The sequence below is a fragment of the Callithrix jacchus genome, chromosome 8 (genome assembly GCF_049354715.1).
Source record: "Callithrix jacchus isolate 240 chromosome 8, calJac240_pri, whole genome shotgun sequence".
Lineage (NCBI taxonomy): Eukaryota > Metazoa > Chordata > Mammalia > Primates > Cebidae > Callithrix > Callithrix jacchus.
The window spans coordinates 30,988,060-31,008,041 of NC_133509.1; the positions used below are offsets into that span (position 1 = coordinate 30,988,060).

The window sequence follows — 19,982 nt, forward strand, 5'->3', positions numbered from 1 at the left end:
AACCCCTGGAACCCAAGAGGCAGAGATTAAATCAGTACCAGACTGCTTATAATAGCTAACATTTAGATAAGACTATGTGCCAGACATCTTTCTATATACTCTCCATGTATTTGTCAACAACCTGATGAGGGAACATTCCATACAATCGTATGTCAATGGAAATCAATGGAAAATAATGGCAGGTTTCTGTTTAGTCCAGGGTATTGCACAAAAGAGTTTGAACTGGGATCCAAGAAAATGCTGAGGTAAAATAATGCATCAGGGCCTTGGCTGTGGTTCCTTCTTTGAGACTTAAGGGTAAAAACAATGAGAATAAGAGTTATTGTATTGAAATGATGATGAGATACTTTATAAAGACCTCTACATAATTGAGTTAGAAAAATCTTAGATAATATCTAGCTCAGGAGTTTTCAAAAAGGTATTAAGCAGAGGGCCCTATATGCAAGCCAATCATAAGTGAGGATTTGATATATAAAAGACATGCAAGTCTTAGTTGCTTTAGTTGAAGAGGAGGGTCCAGTCCCAGTCCCAACCAGGCAGCCTCCCATCTCCCACACCGTTTCCCACCTCCCCTTCCCCTTACAACTGCTAGGACCTAGGACCTAGGACCTGATTTTACAGAAGAGGGATGATGCCGTACACCTGCTTCTAGTCACACATTAGTACCTCCCAACCCTCAGTCCAACTCATTGCTATCCTCCACCCCACTTCCAACCCCAGGCAGTTATGAGCAAGAATAGAGCAGGCATATTCCAAGGATCCCTGGCTTTTTCGCAATCAATTTTCTTGAGATATAATTCGCATAGCACAAAATTCACCCTTGTAAAGAGTACAGTTCAGTGGTTTGTAATATAGTCACAGGTTGTACACAATCTCCACTGTCTGCTTCTAAAACATGTTCATCTCAAAAGGAAACCCCATTACATTAGCAGTCACTCCCAATTATCCCCTCCTCCCAGCCCTAAGCAACTACACTCTACTTTCTCTATGAATTGGCATATTCTGAACCTTTCATATGTATGAAATTATGCACTAGGTGGCTTTTTTATACCTGGCTTTTGGGGAGTTTTCAGGCAACAGAACATCACTGTACCCTCTGTTCTCTTGCTATTGTGCAAGGCATTCCAAGCTACTTCCCAGACCTCAGCCAAGGGCTGAGGGTCCCAACCTTGTCAAAGAGTGAACGACCAGAACAAGAAGAAGCCAAGGACCTAGAACTCTAGGGTGGCCCTGAGCACAGGAAGGGTAGGCCAAGGGGTTCTCTAAAATTCTCAAGTAACAGGCAACTAAATGGATGCGAAGAACACAGCACATCCCAAAAAATTACGACCTCATCTTTGATGCACACAAAGCCTCCTTTTGTGATTTTTTCTATGGGAAGTTGAACTTAATGTGTCAACATGTAGAAAGGCAACACTGGGAGGGAGGACTCAAGATGGCGCTGTAAGAACAACCCAGGATTGAAGCTCTCGTTGGATGCGTGGAGAGGGTGAGTCAGGGACGCATTTCCAGACGGATCTTTGTTGCCCACAGAATGGGGAAATTCCCAGGTATAAAAGAGACGCGGGATGCCAGGCAGAGGTTTTGGCTGGTGTAGCCGGCAGCCGGTGCAGCGGCAGCCCATGCTGTAGCGCAGCGGCGCTCCACAGTGCTCCGCACAAAAGCACACTGGTCCAGGTGCCCTGTTGAACCGGCAACCTGAGACTTGAGAGGGCTGAACTTGAGACTGAACGGGACTTGGACAGTGAGCCAGCCCTGGAGATTCCAGGGACACAGCGTTTGGGGTAGTGCAGTGCGACAAACAAAACGGCGATTCCAAACGCTCCCGGTGGGGAGGTTCCCTGAAAGCGCAGCTCCGTAGGGGAGGGGTGTCCGCCATTACCGAGGCAATCAGCCTCTACTGAGGTATACGCCCATTGCTGACGCAGCCTGCTGTTGCCAAGGCAACCCGGTACAACAGACTCCGCTGCAGGGCATAGCCCGTGGCAGCAGGGCGGAGACTGCAGCAGAAGGGCAGAGCCTGCAGCAACAGGGCGAACCTCACACCAGCAAGGCGGAGCCTCGGCAGGCAAATAGTGACTAGACTGCCTCCTAGCTGGGCAGGACAGTGAAGCGGACACTCACAAGGAAAGCCCCAAACCTCCCCCAGACAGAGCATCTGAGAAAAAAAGGGTTTTTTTTATGAGTTCTGTTGCAGCAGAATTAAACATAGCAGCCTAACAGCCCTGACTGAACAACAGAGCTCACAGCTCAGCAATTGAGCTCCTATAAAGTACAGACTGTCTCCTCAAGCAGCTCCCTGACCCCTCTATATCCAAAAGACTGACATTTGGCAGGCATCCTTCTGGGACAAAGATAGTAGAAAAAGAAACTGGTAGCATCCCTCACTGTTCTGCAACTGCTATAGGTACACCCCAGACAAGCAGGGCCTGGAACGGACCTCAGCAGTCGTACAGTGAAGGGGCTAGACTGGTAGAAGGAAAACCAAGTAACAGAAATACTTCATCATCAACAATCTGGGTGCCCATTCAGAGACCCAATCAAAAAGTCAGCAATTACACAGAAGACAGGTGGATAAATCCACAAAGATGGGAAGAAACCAGCGCAAAAAGGAGGAAAACACCCTAAATCAGAACACCTCGCCTCCTACAAAGGACCAAAACTCCTCACCAGCAAGGGAACAAAGCTGGACGGAGAATGACTGTGACGAAATGACGGAATTAGACTTCAGAAGGTGGATAATGAGAAACTTTTGTGAGCTAAAAGAACATGTATGAAATCAATGCAAAGAAACTAAGAACCTTGAAAAAAGATATGAAAAAAGATTCGAGGAAATGATAACAAGAATGGATAACTCAGAGAGGAATATGAATGAATTAAAGGAGCTGAAAAACACAATACGAGAACTTCGCAAAGCATGCACAAGTTTCAATAGCCGAATTGACCAAGCAGGAGAAAGAATATCAGAAGTCAAAGATCAGCTCAATGAAATAAAACGAGAAACCAAGATCAGAGAAAAAAGCGCAAAAAGGAATGAACAAAGTCTCCAAGAAATGTGGGACTATGTGAAGAGACCTAACCTACGTTTGATAGGTGTACCAGAAGGGGACGAAGAGAATGAATCCAAGCTGGAAAATATTCTTCAGGACATTATCCAGGAAAATTTCCCCCACCTAGCAGGACAGGCCAACACTCAAATGCAGGAAATACAGAGAACACCACAAAGATATTCCACAAGAAGAGCAACCCCAAGGCACATACTTGTCAGATTCAACAAGGTTGAAATAAAGGAGAAAATACTAAGGGCAGCCAGAGAGAAAGGTCGGGTCACCCACAAAGGGAAGCCCATCAGACTCCCAGCAGATCTCTCGGCAGAAACACTACAAGCCAGAAGAGAGTGGGGGCCAATATTCAACATCCTTAAAGAAAAGAACTTTCAACACAGAATTTCATATCCAGCCAAACTGAGCTTCAGAAGTGAAGGAAAAATAAAATCCTTTGCGAACAAGCAAGTACTCAGAGATTTTGTCACCACCAGGCCTGCTTTACAAGAGCTCCTGAAAGAGGCACTATACCTAGAAAGGAACAACCAGTACCAGCCAATCCAAATCACACTAAATGCTAAAGAGCATCAACATAATGAAGAATCTACAACAACTAACGGACAAAACAGCCAGCTAGCATCAAAATGGCAGTATCAAATTCACACAAAACAATATTAACCCTAAATGTAAATGGACTAAATGCACCAATCAAAAGACACAGATTGGCAAATTGGATAAAAATCCAAACCCATCAGTGTGCTGTATCCAGGAAACCCATCTCACATGCAAGGATACACAAAGGCTCAAAATAAAGGGATAGAGGAAGATTTACCAAGCAAATGGAGAGCAAAAAAAAGAAGGAGTTGCAATTCTCATCTCTGATAAAATAGACTTTAAAGCAACAAAGATCAAAAGAGACAAAGAAGGACATTACATAATGGTAAAAGGATCGATACAACAAGAAGAGCTAACTATCCTAAACATATATGGACCCAATACAGGAGCACCCAGATACATAAGGCAAGTTCTTAATGACCTACAAAGAGACTTAGACTCCCACACAATAATAGTGGGAGACTTTAACACTCCACTGTCAATATTAGACAGATCAACCAGACAGAAAATCAACAAGGATATCCAGGGCTTGAACTCAGACCTGGAGCAAGCAAACCTGATAGACATTTACAGAACTCTCCACCCCAAATCCACAGAATATACATTCTTCTCAGCACCACATCACACCTACTCTAAAATTGACCACATAATTGGAAGTAAAGCACTGCTCAGCAAATGCAAAACAACTGAAATCATAACAAACAGTCTCTCAGACCATAGTGCAATCAAGTTAGAACTCAGAATTCAGAAACCGACCCAGAACCTCACAGCTTCATGGAAACTGAACAACTGGCTCTTGAATGTTGACTGGGTAAACAATGAAATGAAGGCAGAAATAAAGAAGTTCTTCAAAACCAATGAGAACAAAGACACAACATGCCAGAATCTCTGGGACACATTTAAAGCAGTCTCTAGAGAAAAATATATAGCAATAAGTGCCCATATGAGGAGAATGGAGAGATTTAAAATTCAAACCCTATCATCAAAATTGAGAGAGCTAGAGGAGCAAGATCAAAAAAGCTCAAAACCCAGCAGAAGACAAGAAATAACTAAGATCAGAGCTGAACTGAAGGTGACTAAGACACGAAAAACCCTTCAAAAAATCAATAAATCCAAGAGCTGGTTTTTTGAAAAGATCAACAAAATAGACAGACCACAAGCCAGATTGCTAAAAAGAAAAGAGAGAACAACCTAATAGATGCAATAAAAAATGATAAAGGGGAAATCACCACAGATTCCACAGAAATTCAAACCATCATCAGAGAATATTACAAACAACTCTATGCACATAAACTAGTTAACCTGGAAGAAATGGATAAATTCCTGGACACCTGTGTCCTCCCAAGCCTAAACCAGGAGGAAGCTGAAACTATGAATAGACCAATAACAAGGTCAGAAGTCGAGGCAGCAATTAAGAGCCTACCACACAAAAAAGCCCAGGTCCAGACGGGTTCACAGCCGAATTCTACCAGACACACAAAGAGAAGCTGGTACCATTCCTTCTGAAACTATTCCAAATAATCCAAAAAGAGGGAATCCTTCCCAAATCATTTTATGAGACCAATATCATCCTGATACCAAAACCTGGCAGAGACCCAACAAGAAAAGAAAACTTCAGGCCAATATCCATGATGAACATAGATGCAAAAATATTCAATAAAATATTGGCAAGCCGATTGCAACAGCAAATCAAAAAACTTATTCATCATGATCAAGTAGGATTCATCCCGGGGATGCAAGGCTGGTTCAACATACGCAAGTCTATAAACGTAATTCACCACATAAATAGAACCAAAAACAAAAAACACATGATTATCTCAATTGATGCAGAGAAGGCATTTGACAAAAATTCAACAACCCTTTGTGCTAAAAACCCTCAATAAACTCAGTATCGATGGAACGTATCTCAAAGTAATAAAAGCTATTTATGACAAACCAACAGCCAATATCATACTGAATGGGCAAAAACTGGAAGCATTCCCTTTGAAATCCGGCACTAGACAAGGATGCCTTCTTTCACCACTCCTAGTCAATATAGTACTGGAAGTCCTAGCCATAGCAATCAGGCAAGAAAAAGAAATAAAGGATATTCAAATAGGAAAGGTGGAAGCCAAATTGTCTCTATTTGCAGACGACATGATAGTATACCTAGAAGACCCCATCACCTCAGTCCAAAAACTCCTGAAACTGATAAGCAACTTCAGCAAAGTCTCAGGATATAAAATCAATGTGCAAAAATCACAAGCATTCCTCTACACAAATAACAGACTTAAAGAAAGCCAAATCAAAAACAAACTGCCATTCACAATTGCTACAAAAAGAATAAAATACCTTGGAATACAACTCACAAGGAACGTAAGGGACCTCTTCAAGGAAAACTACAAACCACTGCTCAATGGAATCAGAGAGGACACAAACAGATGGAGAAACATTCCATGTTCATGGTTAGGAAGAATTAATATCGTGAAAATGGCTATACTGCCCAAAGTAATTTACAGAATCAACGCTATCCCCATCAAGCTACCATTGACTTTCTTCACAGAACTGGAAAAAACCACCATGAACTTCATATGGAACCAAAAGAGAGCCTGCATAGCCAAGTCAATTCTAAGCCAAGAGAACACAGTGGGGGGCATCACACTACCGGATTTCAAACTATACTACAAGGCTACAGTAATCAAAACAGCATGGTACTGGTACCAAAACAGAGATATAGGCCAATGGAACAAAACAGAGGCATCGGAGGCAACACAACATATCTACAACCATACAATCTTTGATAAACCTGACAAAAACAAGCAATGGGGAAAGGATTCCATGTTTAACAAATGGTGTTGGGAAAACTGGCTAGCCATGGGCAGAAAGCAGAAACTGGACCCCTTCCTGACACCTTACACTAAAATTAACTCCAGATGGATTAAAGACTTAAACATAAGACCTGGCACCATAAAAACCCTAGAAGGAAATCTAGGCAAAACCATCCAGGACATAGGAGTAGGCAAGGACTTCATGAACAAAACACCAAAAGCATTGGCAACAAAAGCCAAAATAGACAAATGGGACCTAATGAAACTCCACAGCTTCTGCACAGCAAAAGAAACAGTCACTAGAGTGAATCGGCAACCAACAGAACGGGAAAAAATTTTTGCAGTTTATCCATCTGACAAAGGGCTGATATCCAGAATTTACAAAGAACACAAACAGATTTACAGGAAAAAAACAAACAAGCCCATTCAAAATTGGGCAAAGGATATGAACAGACACTTTACAAAAGAAGACATATATGAGGCCAACAATCATATGAAAAAATGCTCATCGTCACTGGTCATCAGAGAGATGCAAATCAAAACCACATTGAGATACCATCTCACGCCAGTTAGAATGGCAATCATTAAAAAATCTGGAGACAACAGATGCTGGAGAGGATGTGGAGAAAAAGGAACACTTTTACACTGTTGGTGGGAGTGTATATGAGTTCAATCACTGTGGAAGACAGTGTGGCGATTCCTCAAGGCCTTAGAAATAGAAAGTCCATTTGACCCAGCAATCCCATTACTGGGTATATATCCAAAGGACTATAAATCGTTCTACTATAAGGACACATGCACACAAATGTTCATTGCAGCACTGTTTACAATAGCAAAGACTTAGAATCAACCCAAATGCCCATTGATGATAGACTGGATAGGGAAAATGTGGCACATATACACCATGGAATATTATGCAGCAATCAGAAATGATGAGTTTGTGTTGTTTGTAGGGACATGGATGAATCTGGAGAACATCATTCTCAGCAAACTGACACAAGAACAGAAAATGAAACACCGCATATTCTCACTCATAGGTGGGTGATTAAAAAATGAGAACACATGGACACAGAGAGGGGAGTACTAAACACTGGGGTCTATTGCGGGTGAAAAGGGGAGGGCCAGTGGGAGGGGGAGGTGGGGAGGGATAGACTGGGGAGAGATGCCAAATGTGGGTGAAGGGGAGAAAGCAAGCAAAACACACTGCCATGTGTGTACCTATGCAACTGTCTTGCATGTTCTGCACATGTACCCCAAAACCTAAAATGCAATAAAAAAAAGAAAGGCAACACTGGGAGGCTGTAGAGGGCAGATGCACGTCTGAGCCAGACTAGAGGCCCTCGGTCTCTTTAAGCCTGCTTCTTCATCCGTAAATGGCTCTAGTGATATCAGCTTTGCAGGTGGTGGTCAGGATTAGTAAAAGTGAAAGTGCCCAGTGTATTCCTGACGGACTTAGTGCTGGATTAATGGCAGCTGTTATCAATGTTCACGAGGCAGTATGTCCTAATGGTTAGAGCATGGCTTGCAGAGCCAGCCAGACTTGGGTAGGAGACTGGCTCTGCCACTCAAGTTCCTTATCTGCAAAATGAAGACAATAGGTCCCACCTCATAAGATCATGCAGGGGATTAGATAAGATAACCCTAGCTGATGCTTCCTGAACACTCACTATAGTCAGGCACTTTTCTAAGCACTCTCCACTGTGAATTCACTCAATCCCTTCAATAATCCTATGAGGTAGGTACCATTACTTTCCCCGTCTTACATCAGAGGAAACTGAGGCACAGGTTAAATGACTTGCCCAAGGTCACTTAGACAATTAATGGTAGTGCTGGTGTGCAACCTCATGCAGCCTGCCTCCAGAGTCCACATGCTTCTCCACTACTCTAGGCTGTTAGGGTTTAAGAACTATTCCTGGCACAGAGGAAGTCCCCAATAAACATTAGTTATTGTGGCTGTGAAATAATGTATATATATTTTTAAAACATGCTTTGGGAGCTGTTTGAGTTTAAGGAGTTTGACTAAATCTTTAACTTTGGTTGAAGACAGAAGCTGGGTATTACTCATCTTGTATCCAAGAGTTCTTGGGACACAGTGAGTATCTGGTGTAGAATAAGGACTCAATACATATTGTTGGATGAAGGAATGAGTTTTTCAAACTACTGTATTTATTAATATATAACATGGTAGCCCTTTTGGGGAAGGTTGGTGCTGATTGAACTACAGGGGACCAGGCCATGCTTGACCTACTTTGCCCAACCCTTTGTTTTCCAGGTCACTAAAGGGCCTTGATTCTCATAAACATGTTAATTGGTCTACTGTCATTGCATAATCTCCATTCACTGGCTCCACTTCTCTCATCACCCAATTCCAGACAACCACACCCAAACCTGGCTCACTCCTTCTATACACACATACCTGGCCCATTAGACGTTAGGCTTTTCCACACACTGGAAGGTTCCCTCTCTTATCTTGTCCAAGATCTAGTCTCTACCTGTCAGTCTTGTGCCTGCTTCCAGAAGGACTCAGACGTCCCGTTTCACCCAAATCTTCATGACTTGGAGTTTCAAAGCTGTGGAATTCCTTCTTTCCTACACCTGGGCACTCAACTCACCCAACTCAAGAGCTGGCTCTGTAGCTGAAGAGTAGTAAGCTTGGGACTTACTGATCATTCTCATTAACTGGGCGAAGTCACTCTCTCTCGGTGGCAACACTTCCTCGTGCCATTGGACAGACTCCTGGGGCTCTCTGAGCTTCCTCCAGGGAAGTTGCATTCTTCCTAGAGCCCAGAGATGGGTCCAGCACATACATGCACATGAAATGCACTAAACTTTGTCACACACAAAATTCTGCCCAGAAGATCTGAGCCCCCAATAAACATGAAGTTATGGGCAAATCTGTTATACCTGGCTTCAACTAGAGTCCTGTGAGCAAAAATCTTGTGTGACCTCTCTCCCCAGCTTAACAAACAATTTTGTGATTGCCACCCAAATCAGCATGTGCAGGCCAAGAGGCCGAGAGCTGGCCAGGGTGTGGGGCAAGGCAAGGGTGAGGACCTGGAGCAAGCGCTTGGCGCTGGGTGAGGCAGAAAGCCTCCTCCTTTTACCTCCAGTGTGTGACTCATTTCCAAGTATCACTCCCCTCATGATCTCCTCCCTATCTCCTCCTCTTGCCACCCACAAACCAACTTCCATTTACCGTCTTTTCCCCATGTGTATTTTCAGTTTTTCCTCTACTAAGGTAGTATCCATTTCCTATCTGAAATGCTGACCTCACATTTTCTCTCTTCCCCTAACTCTCTGGCCAGAGTCAGGCTACCAGGCCCTGAACAACTCCAAATTCAAGGTGATTTTCCTTGGGTTACCATCTTGCTCTGGTCCCATGGCCCACACTACAGCCCCGTGCACATCTTCATTGAGCCTGTTCTCTGTGCTCAGAAGGACACTAATCAGTTTGTAGTTTCCTAATTACTCAGCCTCTTATCTCATTTCTATCTTGAACCTAGACAGTTCCCAGCCAGGCTCTTAGGAATATGCTGGTAGGTTGCCTAAGTTCAGAAGAAGCAAGGGTGTCAGGCATCCTGGGACATGTGACTCTCACTTCAGAACCATGGTCTGACATGAGCCCAGACATGTGCAGTCTGAGGTCTATGATGAGACATTTTATTTATTTATTTATTTATTTAGATGGAGTCTCATTTTGTCGCCCAGGCTGGAGTGCAGTGGCATGACCTTGGTTCATTGCAACCTCTGCCCCTCAGGCTTAAGCAATTCTCCTGCCTCAGCCTCCCAAGTAGCTAGGATTACAGATGCCTTCCACCCATCCCACTAATTTTTGTATTTTTTAAATTATACTTTAAGTTCTGGGGCACATGTACAGAATGTGCATGTTGGTTACATAGGTATACACATGCCATGGTGGTTTGCTGCACTCATCAACCCATCATCTCCATTAGGTGTTTCTCCTCGTGCTATCCCTCCCCTAGACCCTCATCCCCCAACAGGCCCACGTGAATGATGTTCCCTTCCCTGTGTCCATTTTAGTAGAGATAGGGTTTCACCAACTTGGCCAGGCTGGTCTTGAACTCTTGACTTCATGATCCACTCACCTCGGCCTCCCAAAGTGCTGGGACTACAGGCATGAGCTACTGTGCCTGGCTGAGACATTTCAGAGAGGGAAAGATCTTCCTTCCAAATGTCTCTTGGTGGGAACTGTGGGATGGGGATGAGAATGGTTCAGAAGCCTCATACACGAGCGGCTACACTTCGGACCTTTTCGTGGGGTCGTTTCTACCTCCTACCTGTGCACATGACGGCAGCAAAGACCCAGCACTGCCCGTAGCGCACAGGCTGACACCCTGTGGCATGCCACTGCTTCAGGATGGCCACGCTGCCAGTCCACTCCACAGGGTTGGCACCATCTGTGTAATTCTCACTCCAGTTTCCATTGAGCACCCCATTGTCATCATTGCTGTTGATCTGAAGAGAAGTCATATAGCGAAGTGTTAGAAACATCCATTTCTTCAACATGTCACATGTGGGCTGCCTTGGAAGACCCATGGGCCTGAGAAGCAGGAGAGAATTTTGACTGCATTTTACTGGGGACTTCCAGACCTTCTGAGGAGGACTTAGGATGGAGGTTGCCTCTTCTGACTTCTGCTCCACTGTGAATTCATTTATTATTCTGTTCTTGTCTACCCCTTACCCATATCCTTCCATCCCCTGCAAAACTGGAGCCTGGCTCTGACAGCTTTAAAAAACACTTCAGAACAGAGGAAATTTAGAAACAAGACTATTTCTCAAACCAGAGCTACACTCACCCTTTCTCAAAACATGCAATTTGGAATTAATAGCTGGCCCACACCCAGCTATTTCAGAGTTTGGTTGAGAAAACTTGTTACCCACATTCTGGCGTCAGTCTCATCCAAGATGGCTTTGCCAGAGGGTCCCTCTTTCACCAGTTGCAGGGGGCAAATGTGAGTGGGCAGGGCTCCCCCTGCACAGCCTCCTCCCTCCCCGGGCATACCAGGGACCTCACCATGGCACACACCACTCTGCTGACATAGATGGGGCTTCCTCGCAGGGCACAGTCTGTGGCTGGGTCAGTCTGGAAGTGCAGGCTCTTGTCTAGCAGCTGCAGGCAGATGTCTATGATTTTCTCTTCAAACTTCAGGGGGAGAGGCCAAGAGAGAAGGCAACCATGCTTGTCACGTGGGAGGATGTAAAAAGTAATAACCACCCCCTGCCACAGTGGAATATTAACCCACTGGAAGGTAACTATGTCAAACAGAACAGCCATGAATTTCCTCCCATTCAGTTGTGGGGTTTCAAAGCTCTAGGGTCACAATTCACCTGGTGTATGCCCTGCACACCAAATCTCTCCCCTTCACTCCAAGATGACTATTGCTCCTGCTGGGTTGTTCTGGGTTTTTTCCCCAGTGAGTCTGACTGAAAAGTCTCCCTCCTCTCCTCTCAATCCCCACACTCCTAGAAGCCCACAGGATGTTCTTGCTACAACCACATTGCCTCTGCTTCCACACTCACCTGCTGATCCAGCTTATCATTGGGAGCTACTGCTGAAGTGATGGTGCCAACCTGCCATGGCACCCGTGATTCACTGGGGCTCTAGGCTGACTAATTGCATATGAGTTATGAAAATTTCCCACCCAAGCCAGGTTGGCTCCTCCTGGTCCTTCAGACTTGATATGAAATCCACTCCCTCTGAGGCCTTCCCCAGGCCTGACCCTGCTTTAGCTCCACAGCCTTGGGTATGTCCCCTCTCCTCATGAGACTCAGTTACATCATGTCGTCAAGTCTGTCTTTTCCTGCCTGAGTGTCTGCGCTGTTTCAGTCCAGCTCTCTTCACAACTCTGGACCTTAGGCCTAGCACGGTGCCCAGTGCATCGCAGGAATTCCATACCTCTTTGTAGAACAAGTATAGATTAGTGGATTTATTCCTATGTAACACTGGGCAACACAAAGAATTAGGAGGCTTCTCTGATCAATCTTCCCCAAGGGGTAGTCTGATCAGCTCACTTTTCTGTTTTAAAATTTTCAAAGGCCCCCTAGAGCCTAGAGAATCAAAGCTCCAACCTACTTCAAAAGGCACATAAGTTCCTTCCACATCTGGCTCCAACCTACCTCTCCAGCCTCAGGTCTCAATAATCTCCCGCACACCCCATCCCCACCATTTTTGCTCAAGCAACACCAAATTCCTGCATTGGGTTAAACCGTTTCCCTCCATCGTGTCTTTGCTCATGACTTCCCTCTGCTTGGGATGTTTTTCCCACCATCCTTCACTTAGTTAACTCAGTTCAAACAGCTCCTCTCCCAGGAAGCCTCTAACATACCCCTATGCCCAGCCAAGGGCTCTTCCCCTTGGCTCTCAGAACACTCTGCCCCTGACTCTCAATCTTTACATATCCCATTGCATGATAATTGACCTGTTTATGTGTCTGAGTCCCCACTACACTGTAAGGTCAGGGAACTATGTTGCATTCATTTTCATATCTCTGGAACTAAGCACCCTGCCTGGCACTGAGAAGGCAATCAACATACATTTAATGAAGAAGAAAGACAGAAATGGGCCAGGTGTGATGGCACACACCTATAATCCCAATACTTTGGGAGGCTGAGGCAGGAGGATCACTTGAGCTCAGAAATTTGAGACCAGTTTGGGTGATATAGTGAGACCTCGTCTCTGCAAAAAATGTAAAAATTAGCCAGGCATGGTGGTGCATGCCTGTAGTCCCAGCTACTTGGGAGGCTGAGGTGGGAGAATCACTTGAGTCCAGGAGGTCAAGGCTGGAGTGAGCCATGATCTCACCACTGTCTTCCAGCCTGGGTGACAGAGTGAGACCATGTCTCAAAAATAAAAAACCAGACAACAACAACAACATCAAAAAGGAGACAGAGATAGAGGGTCCCAGGGCTGAGAAAGCAGCAACCTCTCACTTCTGTTTCTCACAGATGGCAGCCAACTCCCATCCAGGTCTCTCCATGATGCCCAATCTGCCCATGCTGAGTGAGGATTGGGGATATGAGTTGGGGCCAGTTGAGGCTGCTATATATCATCTTGGCTATAGCCACCCTTAGGCCCAGGCTGGGACTGGAAGGGCACATGTGTTGGAGTACTATTTGGGCAGGTCCAGGAGAGGAACCCATATCAAGCTGAGACAAGGCTCCACGGGTATCCCTAGAGTTTCCCAGTTGACAGCCGAGGGCTAATCCTGTCCCTCCCACAGTGCTCTTGGCACTGGGGCTCAGTTTAGAGAGCCCTTTTCCTTGCCTGGCACTGGACTTCCTGAAGCCCCTGCTGCAGGCTGAATTTGAAATGAGAAGCAGGCTTTTAGAAAGGCAGGAGGTGCAGAGCATTGCAATTACTATGACATTATTTTTACATATAAAGTAGCGTTTTAGAATGTGTGTAGAAAATTAATGTAGAGGAACATACACTATGCTGGTGATGGTGCTTGGAATGACCTTCATGTATCCATTTTTGTAATGTTTCTTTGCAAAGCTTTTTAAACAATCATGTATTAACTTTCATCATTAAAAAGATGCATCATCAACAATACACACGAAGAGACAATAGCCACAGGGAGGGAGATGCATTACTGTTCATCAGCCCTGCTTCTGGCTGAGATGTTCAGGGGACAAGTTGTTCTTTATGTGACAGAATTGATGGTAGGATCTGTCATGAGGGGTTGTGAGGATGAAGTGAGACAGTAGAAAATGGGACCCCAGGGGAAAAGCAGTTTAATAAACCAAAATGCCAGGCATCATCACTGCTGTGGTGGCTTCCATGCCCTCCACCCTCACTCTCATGCTCAGTGGAATTCCTGGGTGAGGTGCCTGTAACTACCCTTCCCTTAGCTCTTGTTGTCCAAATTAGACATGATCAGCAAAGGACAGACCCTCCCATTCCCTATGGCTGCTTCTTAAGCAACCTGGGCTCACAACACACATCTTCCTCATGCCATTTAGTTAGTGTTGGTCAGCAGTTCTAGGTGAAACTCATGTGCTCCCTGCTCCCTCCCTCCATAAGCTCAGGGCTAGGACCAGCCATGAGCAGGGCTGAGATTCACCTGTCCGTAGTTCCAGGGACATGGGTGGATCCAGTTCTTGTTGCCTTGGTAGATGAAGCCGTAATCATTCATGACATACTCCTGCCTCTGGGGCTCACTGTCCAAGTAGACAGCATCCTCTAGGAACCAGAGTGGGAGGGCATGAAGCAGAAAAGTCACCTTTCCCATTCTCATCCCCACAGTCCCAGAGGAAACCGAGCTCTGGAGCAAGGACCCCTGGTGACACCAAGAGGGGCACAAGGTGGTGGGTCTTGGGGAGTCCACACTCCCAACACCAACAACAGGCTCAAAATGAACGTGAGGTGGAACAATAAAAATTTACCTTTGGTGGAATTTCTTGGTTTACAAAGCACGTTTACATCTTACCCCCATTTTAAGGTTGAGGAAACAGGTTCAGAGTGATTAAGTAAATTGCCCAAATCACACATCAGTACAGAGCAGGAAATCGAACACAGCACAGTGATTCCATATTCTGTACCTTTCTGCTATACTAATCTTGGTTGGAAAAGAGCAAACGAGACCTTAAGGATTGAAACTGACCTCATTACTCCATTTCATATATGTACAAAGACTTAGACACTGAGCTGTTCTTCTGAGTGCTGTTTATGATACCAAAAAGCTGGAAATAATCTATATGCCCTGTTCTTGGGGAGTAGTTAAATAACTTCAGTATGTCTCCACCACAAAATCCCATGCCATAGTGATGTAAGATGGCAAAATTGTGTACATGGACATGGAAATCTACATGTGACATAAGAAATCTAAACAGATTATGAACAATGTTTACAGTATAAATTTATAAATATATATTATATATTTGGTTTATATATGTATAAATGTTTATATATATTTGGTATATATATACACACAAAATATATAGATATTTGGGTTTATATATATTTGGTATATACACACACACACACACACACACACACCTTCTGTCCATATGAACAAAGGGTTTTGAAGCCGATTCAAAAATACCTTAATATTAGCTTGGTGCAAAAGTAATTGTGGTTTTTGCCATTGAAAGTAATGGGGCTTGTTGAAGGTGGAGGGTGAGAGGAAGGTAAGGATTGAAAACTACCTGTTGGGTAGTATGCTTATTACTTGGGTAACAAAATAATCTGCATCAAACCAAACCTCTGTGACATGCAATTTACCTATGCAACAAACCTGTTGATGTATCCCTGAACCTAAAATAAAAGTTAAAAATTATCTTTTAAAAGTTAAGACCAAACAAACAAAAGGCCATGGGAACAGATGTCCTCTTTGCAGGGTCCTGGAACTGTCTGGAAGCTCTGCCTGACCCTGAAGGGAAGGTGTGCTCCTCAGAGGCAGCCTTGGACACAGCCTGCAGGAGGCTAGTGTAAGAGAACTCATTGCTGAGATGTATTTTACTGGGGGTTTGGGACAGTGTGGTGAGAAGCCGTAGGTTCATGGTTGAGAACACAAGCCCCCTCCTCTCAACCAGGGCCAGCAGTGGCCTGAGCTACATGGTGAGGCTTCCCAGCCAATACCCTCCTATCCTACAGCACCACAGGATACTTTAGCCCCCACCAACCCCTAGGCCCAGAGTTGGGTCTCCGCAGGGGCTGAGTGTGGCACAAGCTCAAGAGAGAAGGCTCCACTATGAATACTTTTCTACCCACTGCTCAGAAGGCCCCAGAGAGAGAGAAAGATGAGACAGAGGCAGACGGAAAACAGTCAACTGGCTCTCCTTGATCCCATGGCAGGGTGTCTTCACCTGATGGCTGACAGGTGAGTGTTCTGAGCCATTTGGGGACAGGGAAGTGGGAAGTGGTTAGCGGCAGTAGAACCCAACCAGGACTCTTGGTCCTGACGTGACCCAAGAGGCCCCCTTGGGATAAGGTTGAGGGAAAAGGTAGAAAGAGAGGGAAGACGGGAATGGGATCGACCCCTAAGTCAGAAGCCAGACTTGGGAGTCTGGCCTCTGTTCAAAGGCACAGCAGACCCACTCTATTCCTGACCCCTTCTGCCCAAATTGTGTCCTTGTGTCTGCCTATGCATCTAGCCCTGTCCCCAACTAGATTTAGAGATCAGGGCTTGTGGGACAGGTAGTGTGAGATATTTACTGTGGCTTTGTTTATAGAAGGGAAAAAACTGGAAACAGCCAGAATGCCCATAGAGAACTAGTTTAAAATATTTGGTGGATCCAAACAGTCAAATTATTGTAGCTGTTAAGAAGAATGCTCTGGGCCAGGCCCGGTGGCTCACGCCTGTAATCCCAGCACTTTGGGAGGCTGAGGTGGGAGGATAACGAGGGCAAGAGATTGAGACCATCCTGGCCAATATGGTGAAACCCTGTCTTTACTAAAAAATACAAAAATTAGCTGGGCATGGTGGCGTGCGCCTGTAGTCTCAGCTACTCAGGAGGCTGAGGCAGGAGAATTGCTAGAACCTGGGAGGCAGAGGTTGCAGTGAGCCGAGATGGTGCCACTGCACTCCAGCCTGGTGCCTGGCAACAGAGGAAGACTCTGTCTCAAAAAAAAAAAAAGAAGAATGCTCCGATAGGAAAATGTGTCCACAGTTGAATTGTTAAATAAAGAAAAAAGCTGAAGAATGGTATGTACAATATAATCTCACTATAATCTCACTTGTGGTATGTATTGTAGAATCACACGTGCACACACATACACAGAGAGCCATATATATTTGATTAAGCATAGAACACTTTTATAAAACTACTTTTATGAAAGCATAGAACACTTTTACAAAACTATAAAACACTTTTATAAAACTATAAAACAGGAAAATGTTAAAGGTGAATGGAATCTGGAAGAATAGAACTGCTGTTGAATGGAACTTAGAGATTGGGAGGCTTTACTTTTTATTTTATACTTTTTCTTTTCTTTTCTTTAACCCTTTGCTTCATTCCATAAATAATGAAATGCATTCATTACTTTTATAATGAAAAAATTCTACTTAACTTAGCAATATATGATCAAGGTAAAGGTTATTCATAATCAAACTTAATTGTAACAACTTTTCTGGTTAAGCAAAGATGATTCAGTTTATAATTTGAAAATTCTAAATAAGCAAATGAATAGCAAGGTTTCCTGCCCTAATTGTTGGTAGTTGGAGTGGATGCTGAGTGCAGGGAATTGGGGAGGCTCTGGGTGACCTGGGAGCGGGGTCTAGAAACCCTTGAGCCTGTCTCTCTGGTAGCACTGACAGAAGAGAGATGAGGGCACCACATGGGCACCCTGCCTTACCTGGGCACCAGGGATTGAAGAGCAGGATGAACTCCCCAAGCTGGTAGGCTGTCACAGACCCATGGAAGGAGTCGACGTGTATTTTCAAGAGGTACCGACCCACGGCTGCCGTGGGAGGAGCACACAAACTCACCTCCGTGGAGGTGTCCCCATTGGTCTCCAGCCAGGCGATCCAGGGGCTGGGGCTGCCATGGCTTGCCAGGCTGAACACAGCCCGAGTCCCTAAAGCCAGGTCTGGCAGCGGTCCTGGAGGAAAGGAGAGCTGAGGCCCTCTGTGGTGACCTCCACAACCCCGAAAATCCCCTCCCACACATACAGCCCCTGTGAGCTAGCTGGGGTTCTTACCAGTCTCAACCACAAAGATGATGTTGTCCCGGCCTGGCTGGAAGCCCCGGTTCCTGAAGTACAGGGTGAGGTTGAAGGCCTGGCCCCGGCGAACAAGGAGATGGTCAACAGTGATCTCCTCTGTGTGGTGCTGCACATTATTTCTGGAGCTCTGGAGGTCTGTGAGGGCCACTTCTAGTCCTGCAACGAGGCAACCAGGGGTAGAAAAAAGAGTGAGGTTGTGGAGCCAGTCCTATCTACCACTTACTACTTCTGCAATCTTGAGAAATTCACTTAGCCTGAGCCTCAGTTTCCACATCAGTAAAATAGAGTCCATAAGATCAGTCTGCCAGAGTTAGGATGAGGATTTCATGAGGCTCTATGCATACACGTTCCTCTTTCTTCCTTCCTTTCCTATCTCTCTGCCCCTCTATCTTCTTCTCCCTTACACCCTCCTGGGGGGTGGGCATGGTTTTCTGCCTCTGTCCAAGTCCTTCTGTAGACCTGGCAAGTTTCATTGCTCTCTTCAGCCTAGCATGGCTTCAGATTAACACCAGCATCCACTTTCTTGGACTCAAGAGTCTCACTTGCCCTTATACTAGCCTCTAGTCTGGGGTACAACTCTCTGGTTTAGCTGCCCTGGGATTAACGTTTCCTGGGCTAGCTGCTCTTCTTTTAGCCATCTGCTCTCTCTCTGATCACCATAGGCCATGTGCCCAATGCCCTAGGAGCTTTGATGCTGATGACAGTTAAAGAAATTTCCCTTCCCAGCCTTTTGGATCCTCTGCTAAAACACAGACTGACCTCAATAGTCTCCAAGTGTGCCTCTGCCAGAGGGGTCTATTTTTGACTTCTCCATGTTTGACCATGGTTCTGCCGTGGTCCCAGTCACCTGGTGGGCCCACAGCCTTTAAATCACAATTGGCTCACTCATCTCCTTCTCAGCCTATGCCCATTCACATGTCATTAACTCTTTTCACACCTTCCATTAAAACATCGTTGGTGTCTATTCATCCTTTTTTCACATTCACATAATTCCAGTGTTTTCTCCTCAAACCTAGTTACCATAATAGCCTCCATGAGGTCTCCTGCCTCCTGTCTCTCTCCCCATCTCCCATCCCTTAATGCATTATCAGATTACCTTTCCTCAAAACAATTTAATCATGCCATTATTTTGCTTTACAAGTTCTGAGAGCTCCTACAGTCTACCATATAAAAGTACATTCCTTAACTTGACACAATTCTTTATACTTGGCCTTAGCTTATTCTTGCATTCTCACTTTTGAGCATTGTCCCTCTCCTCTAGCCAATCTATCCCCAAGCAAATGCCTGTGTTTGTATTTGCTGTTAAAGCCCCAACTCAGAATGGTCCCTCACTCTAGCCAGATTCCACCTGTCCTCCAATACTCACCTGCTCCATGAAGCCTGCCACAATTGGCCCACCCTTCTTTCAATCACCTACTGACTGATCTATACACTGAACCGAATTGTTCATGGAGAATTTTAACTGCTTAATTGACAAGTTAATTTACATGCCGTGCTCATTTGTTCACTTATATCAACAAACTTACTAGCATAAGGATTAGGATAAGGTGTTCAGATGTTTTTCTTAGTTACTTTTTTATTTGTCTGTCTTTTGCCTCTAGATGTAAGCCAAAAAGTACAGAGACCTAGCTGCTTTGTCTTGATTGTATTTAGACTTTTTTAAAGCGAATCAACACATTCAACAGAATCCAAAATTCTTTCATGATAAAAATACTTAACAAACTAAGAATAGAAGGGGACTTTCTCAACCTGATAGAGCATTTCTATGAAAAATCCACAGCCAATACCATACTTAATAGCAAAAGACTGGATGCTTTCTTGCTATGATAA

The 19,982-nt window shown here is 44.8% G+C and overlaps 1 protein-coding gene across 1 annotated transcript in view; it reads right to left on the reverse strand.

The window, feature by feature from the left end:
• TGM5 (transglutaminase 5) overlaps positions 1 to 19,527 on the reverse strand; it is a 35,048-nt gene extending 15,521 nt beyond the window's left edge. The window contains exons 1-6 of the mRNA XM_035262199.3: positions 19,519 to 19,527; positions 18,129 to 18,360; positions 17,784 to 18,029; positions 14,551 to 14,669; positions 11,502 to 11,630; positions 10,765 to 10,942 (exon numbers count right to left, since the gene is read on the reverse strand). Of these exons, the coding sequence (XP_035118090.2) occupies positions 10,765 to 10,942; positions 11,502 to 11,630; positions 14,551 to 14,669; positions 17,784 to 18,029; positions 18,129 to 18,360; positions 19,519 to 19,527 (913 nt within the window). The remainder of the gene's footprint in view (positions 1 to 10,764; positions 10,943 to 11,501; positions 11,631 to 14,550; positions 14,670 to 17,783; positions 18,030 to 18,128; positions 18,361 to 19,518) is intronic.
• Positions 19,528 to 19,982: the final 455 nt, after the last annotated feature.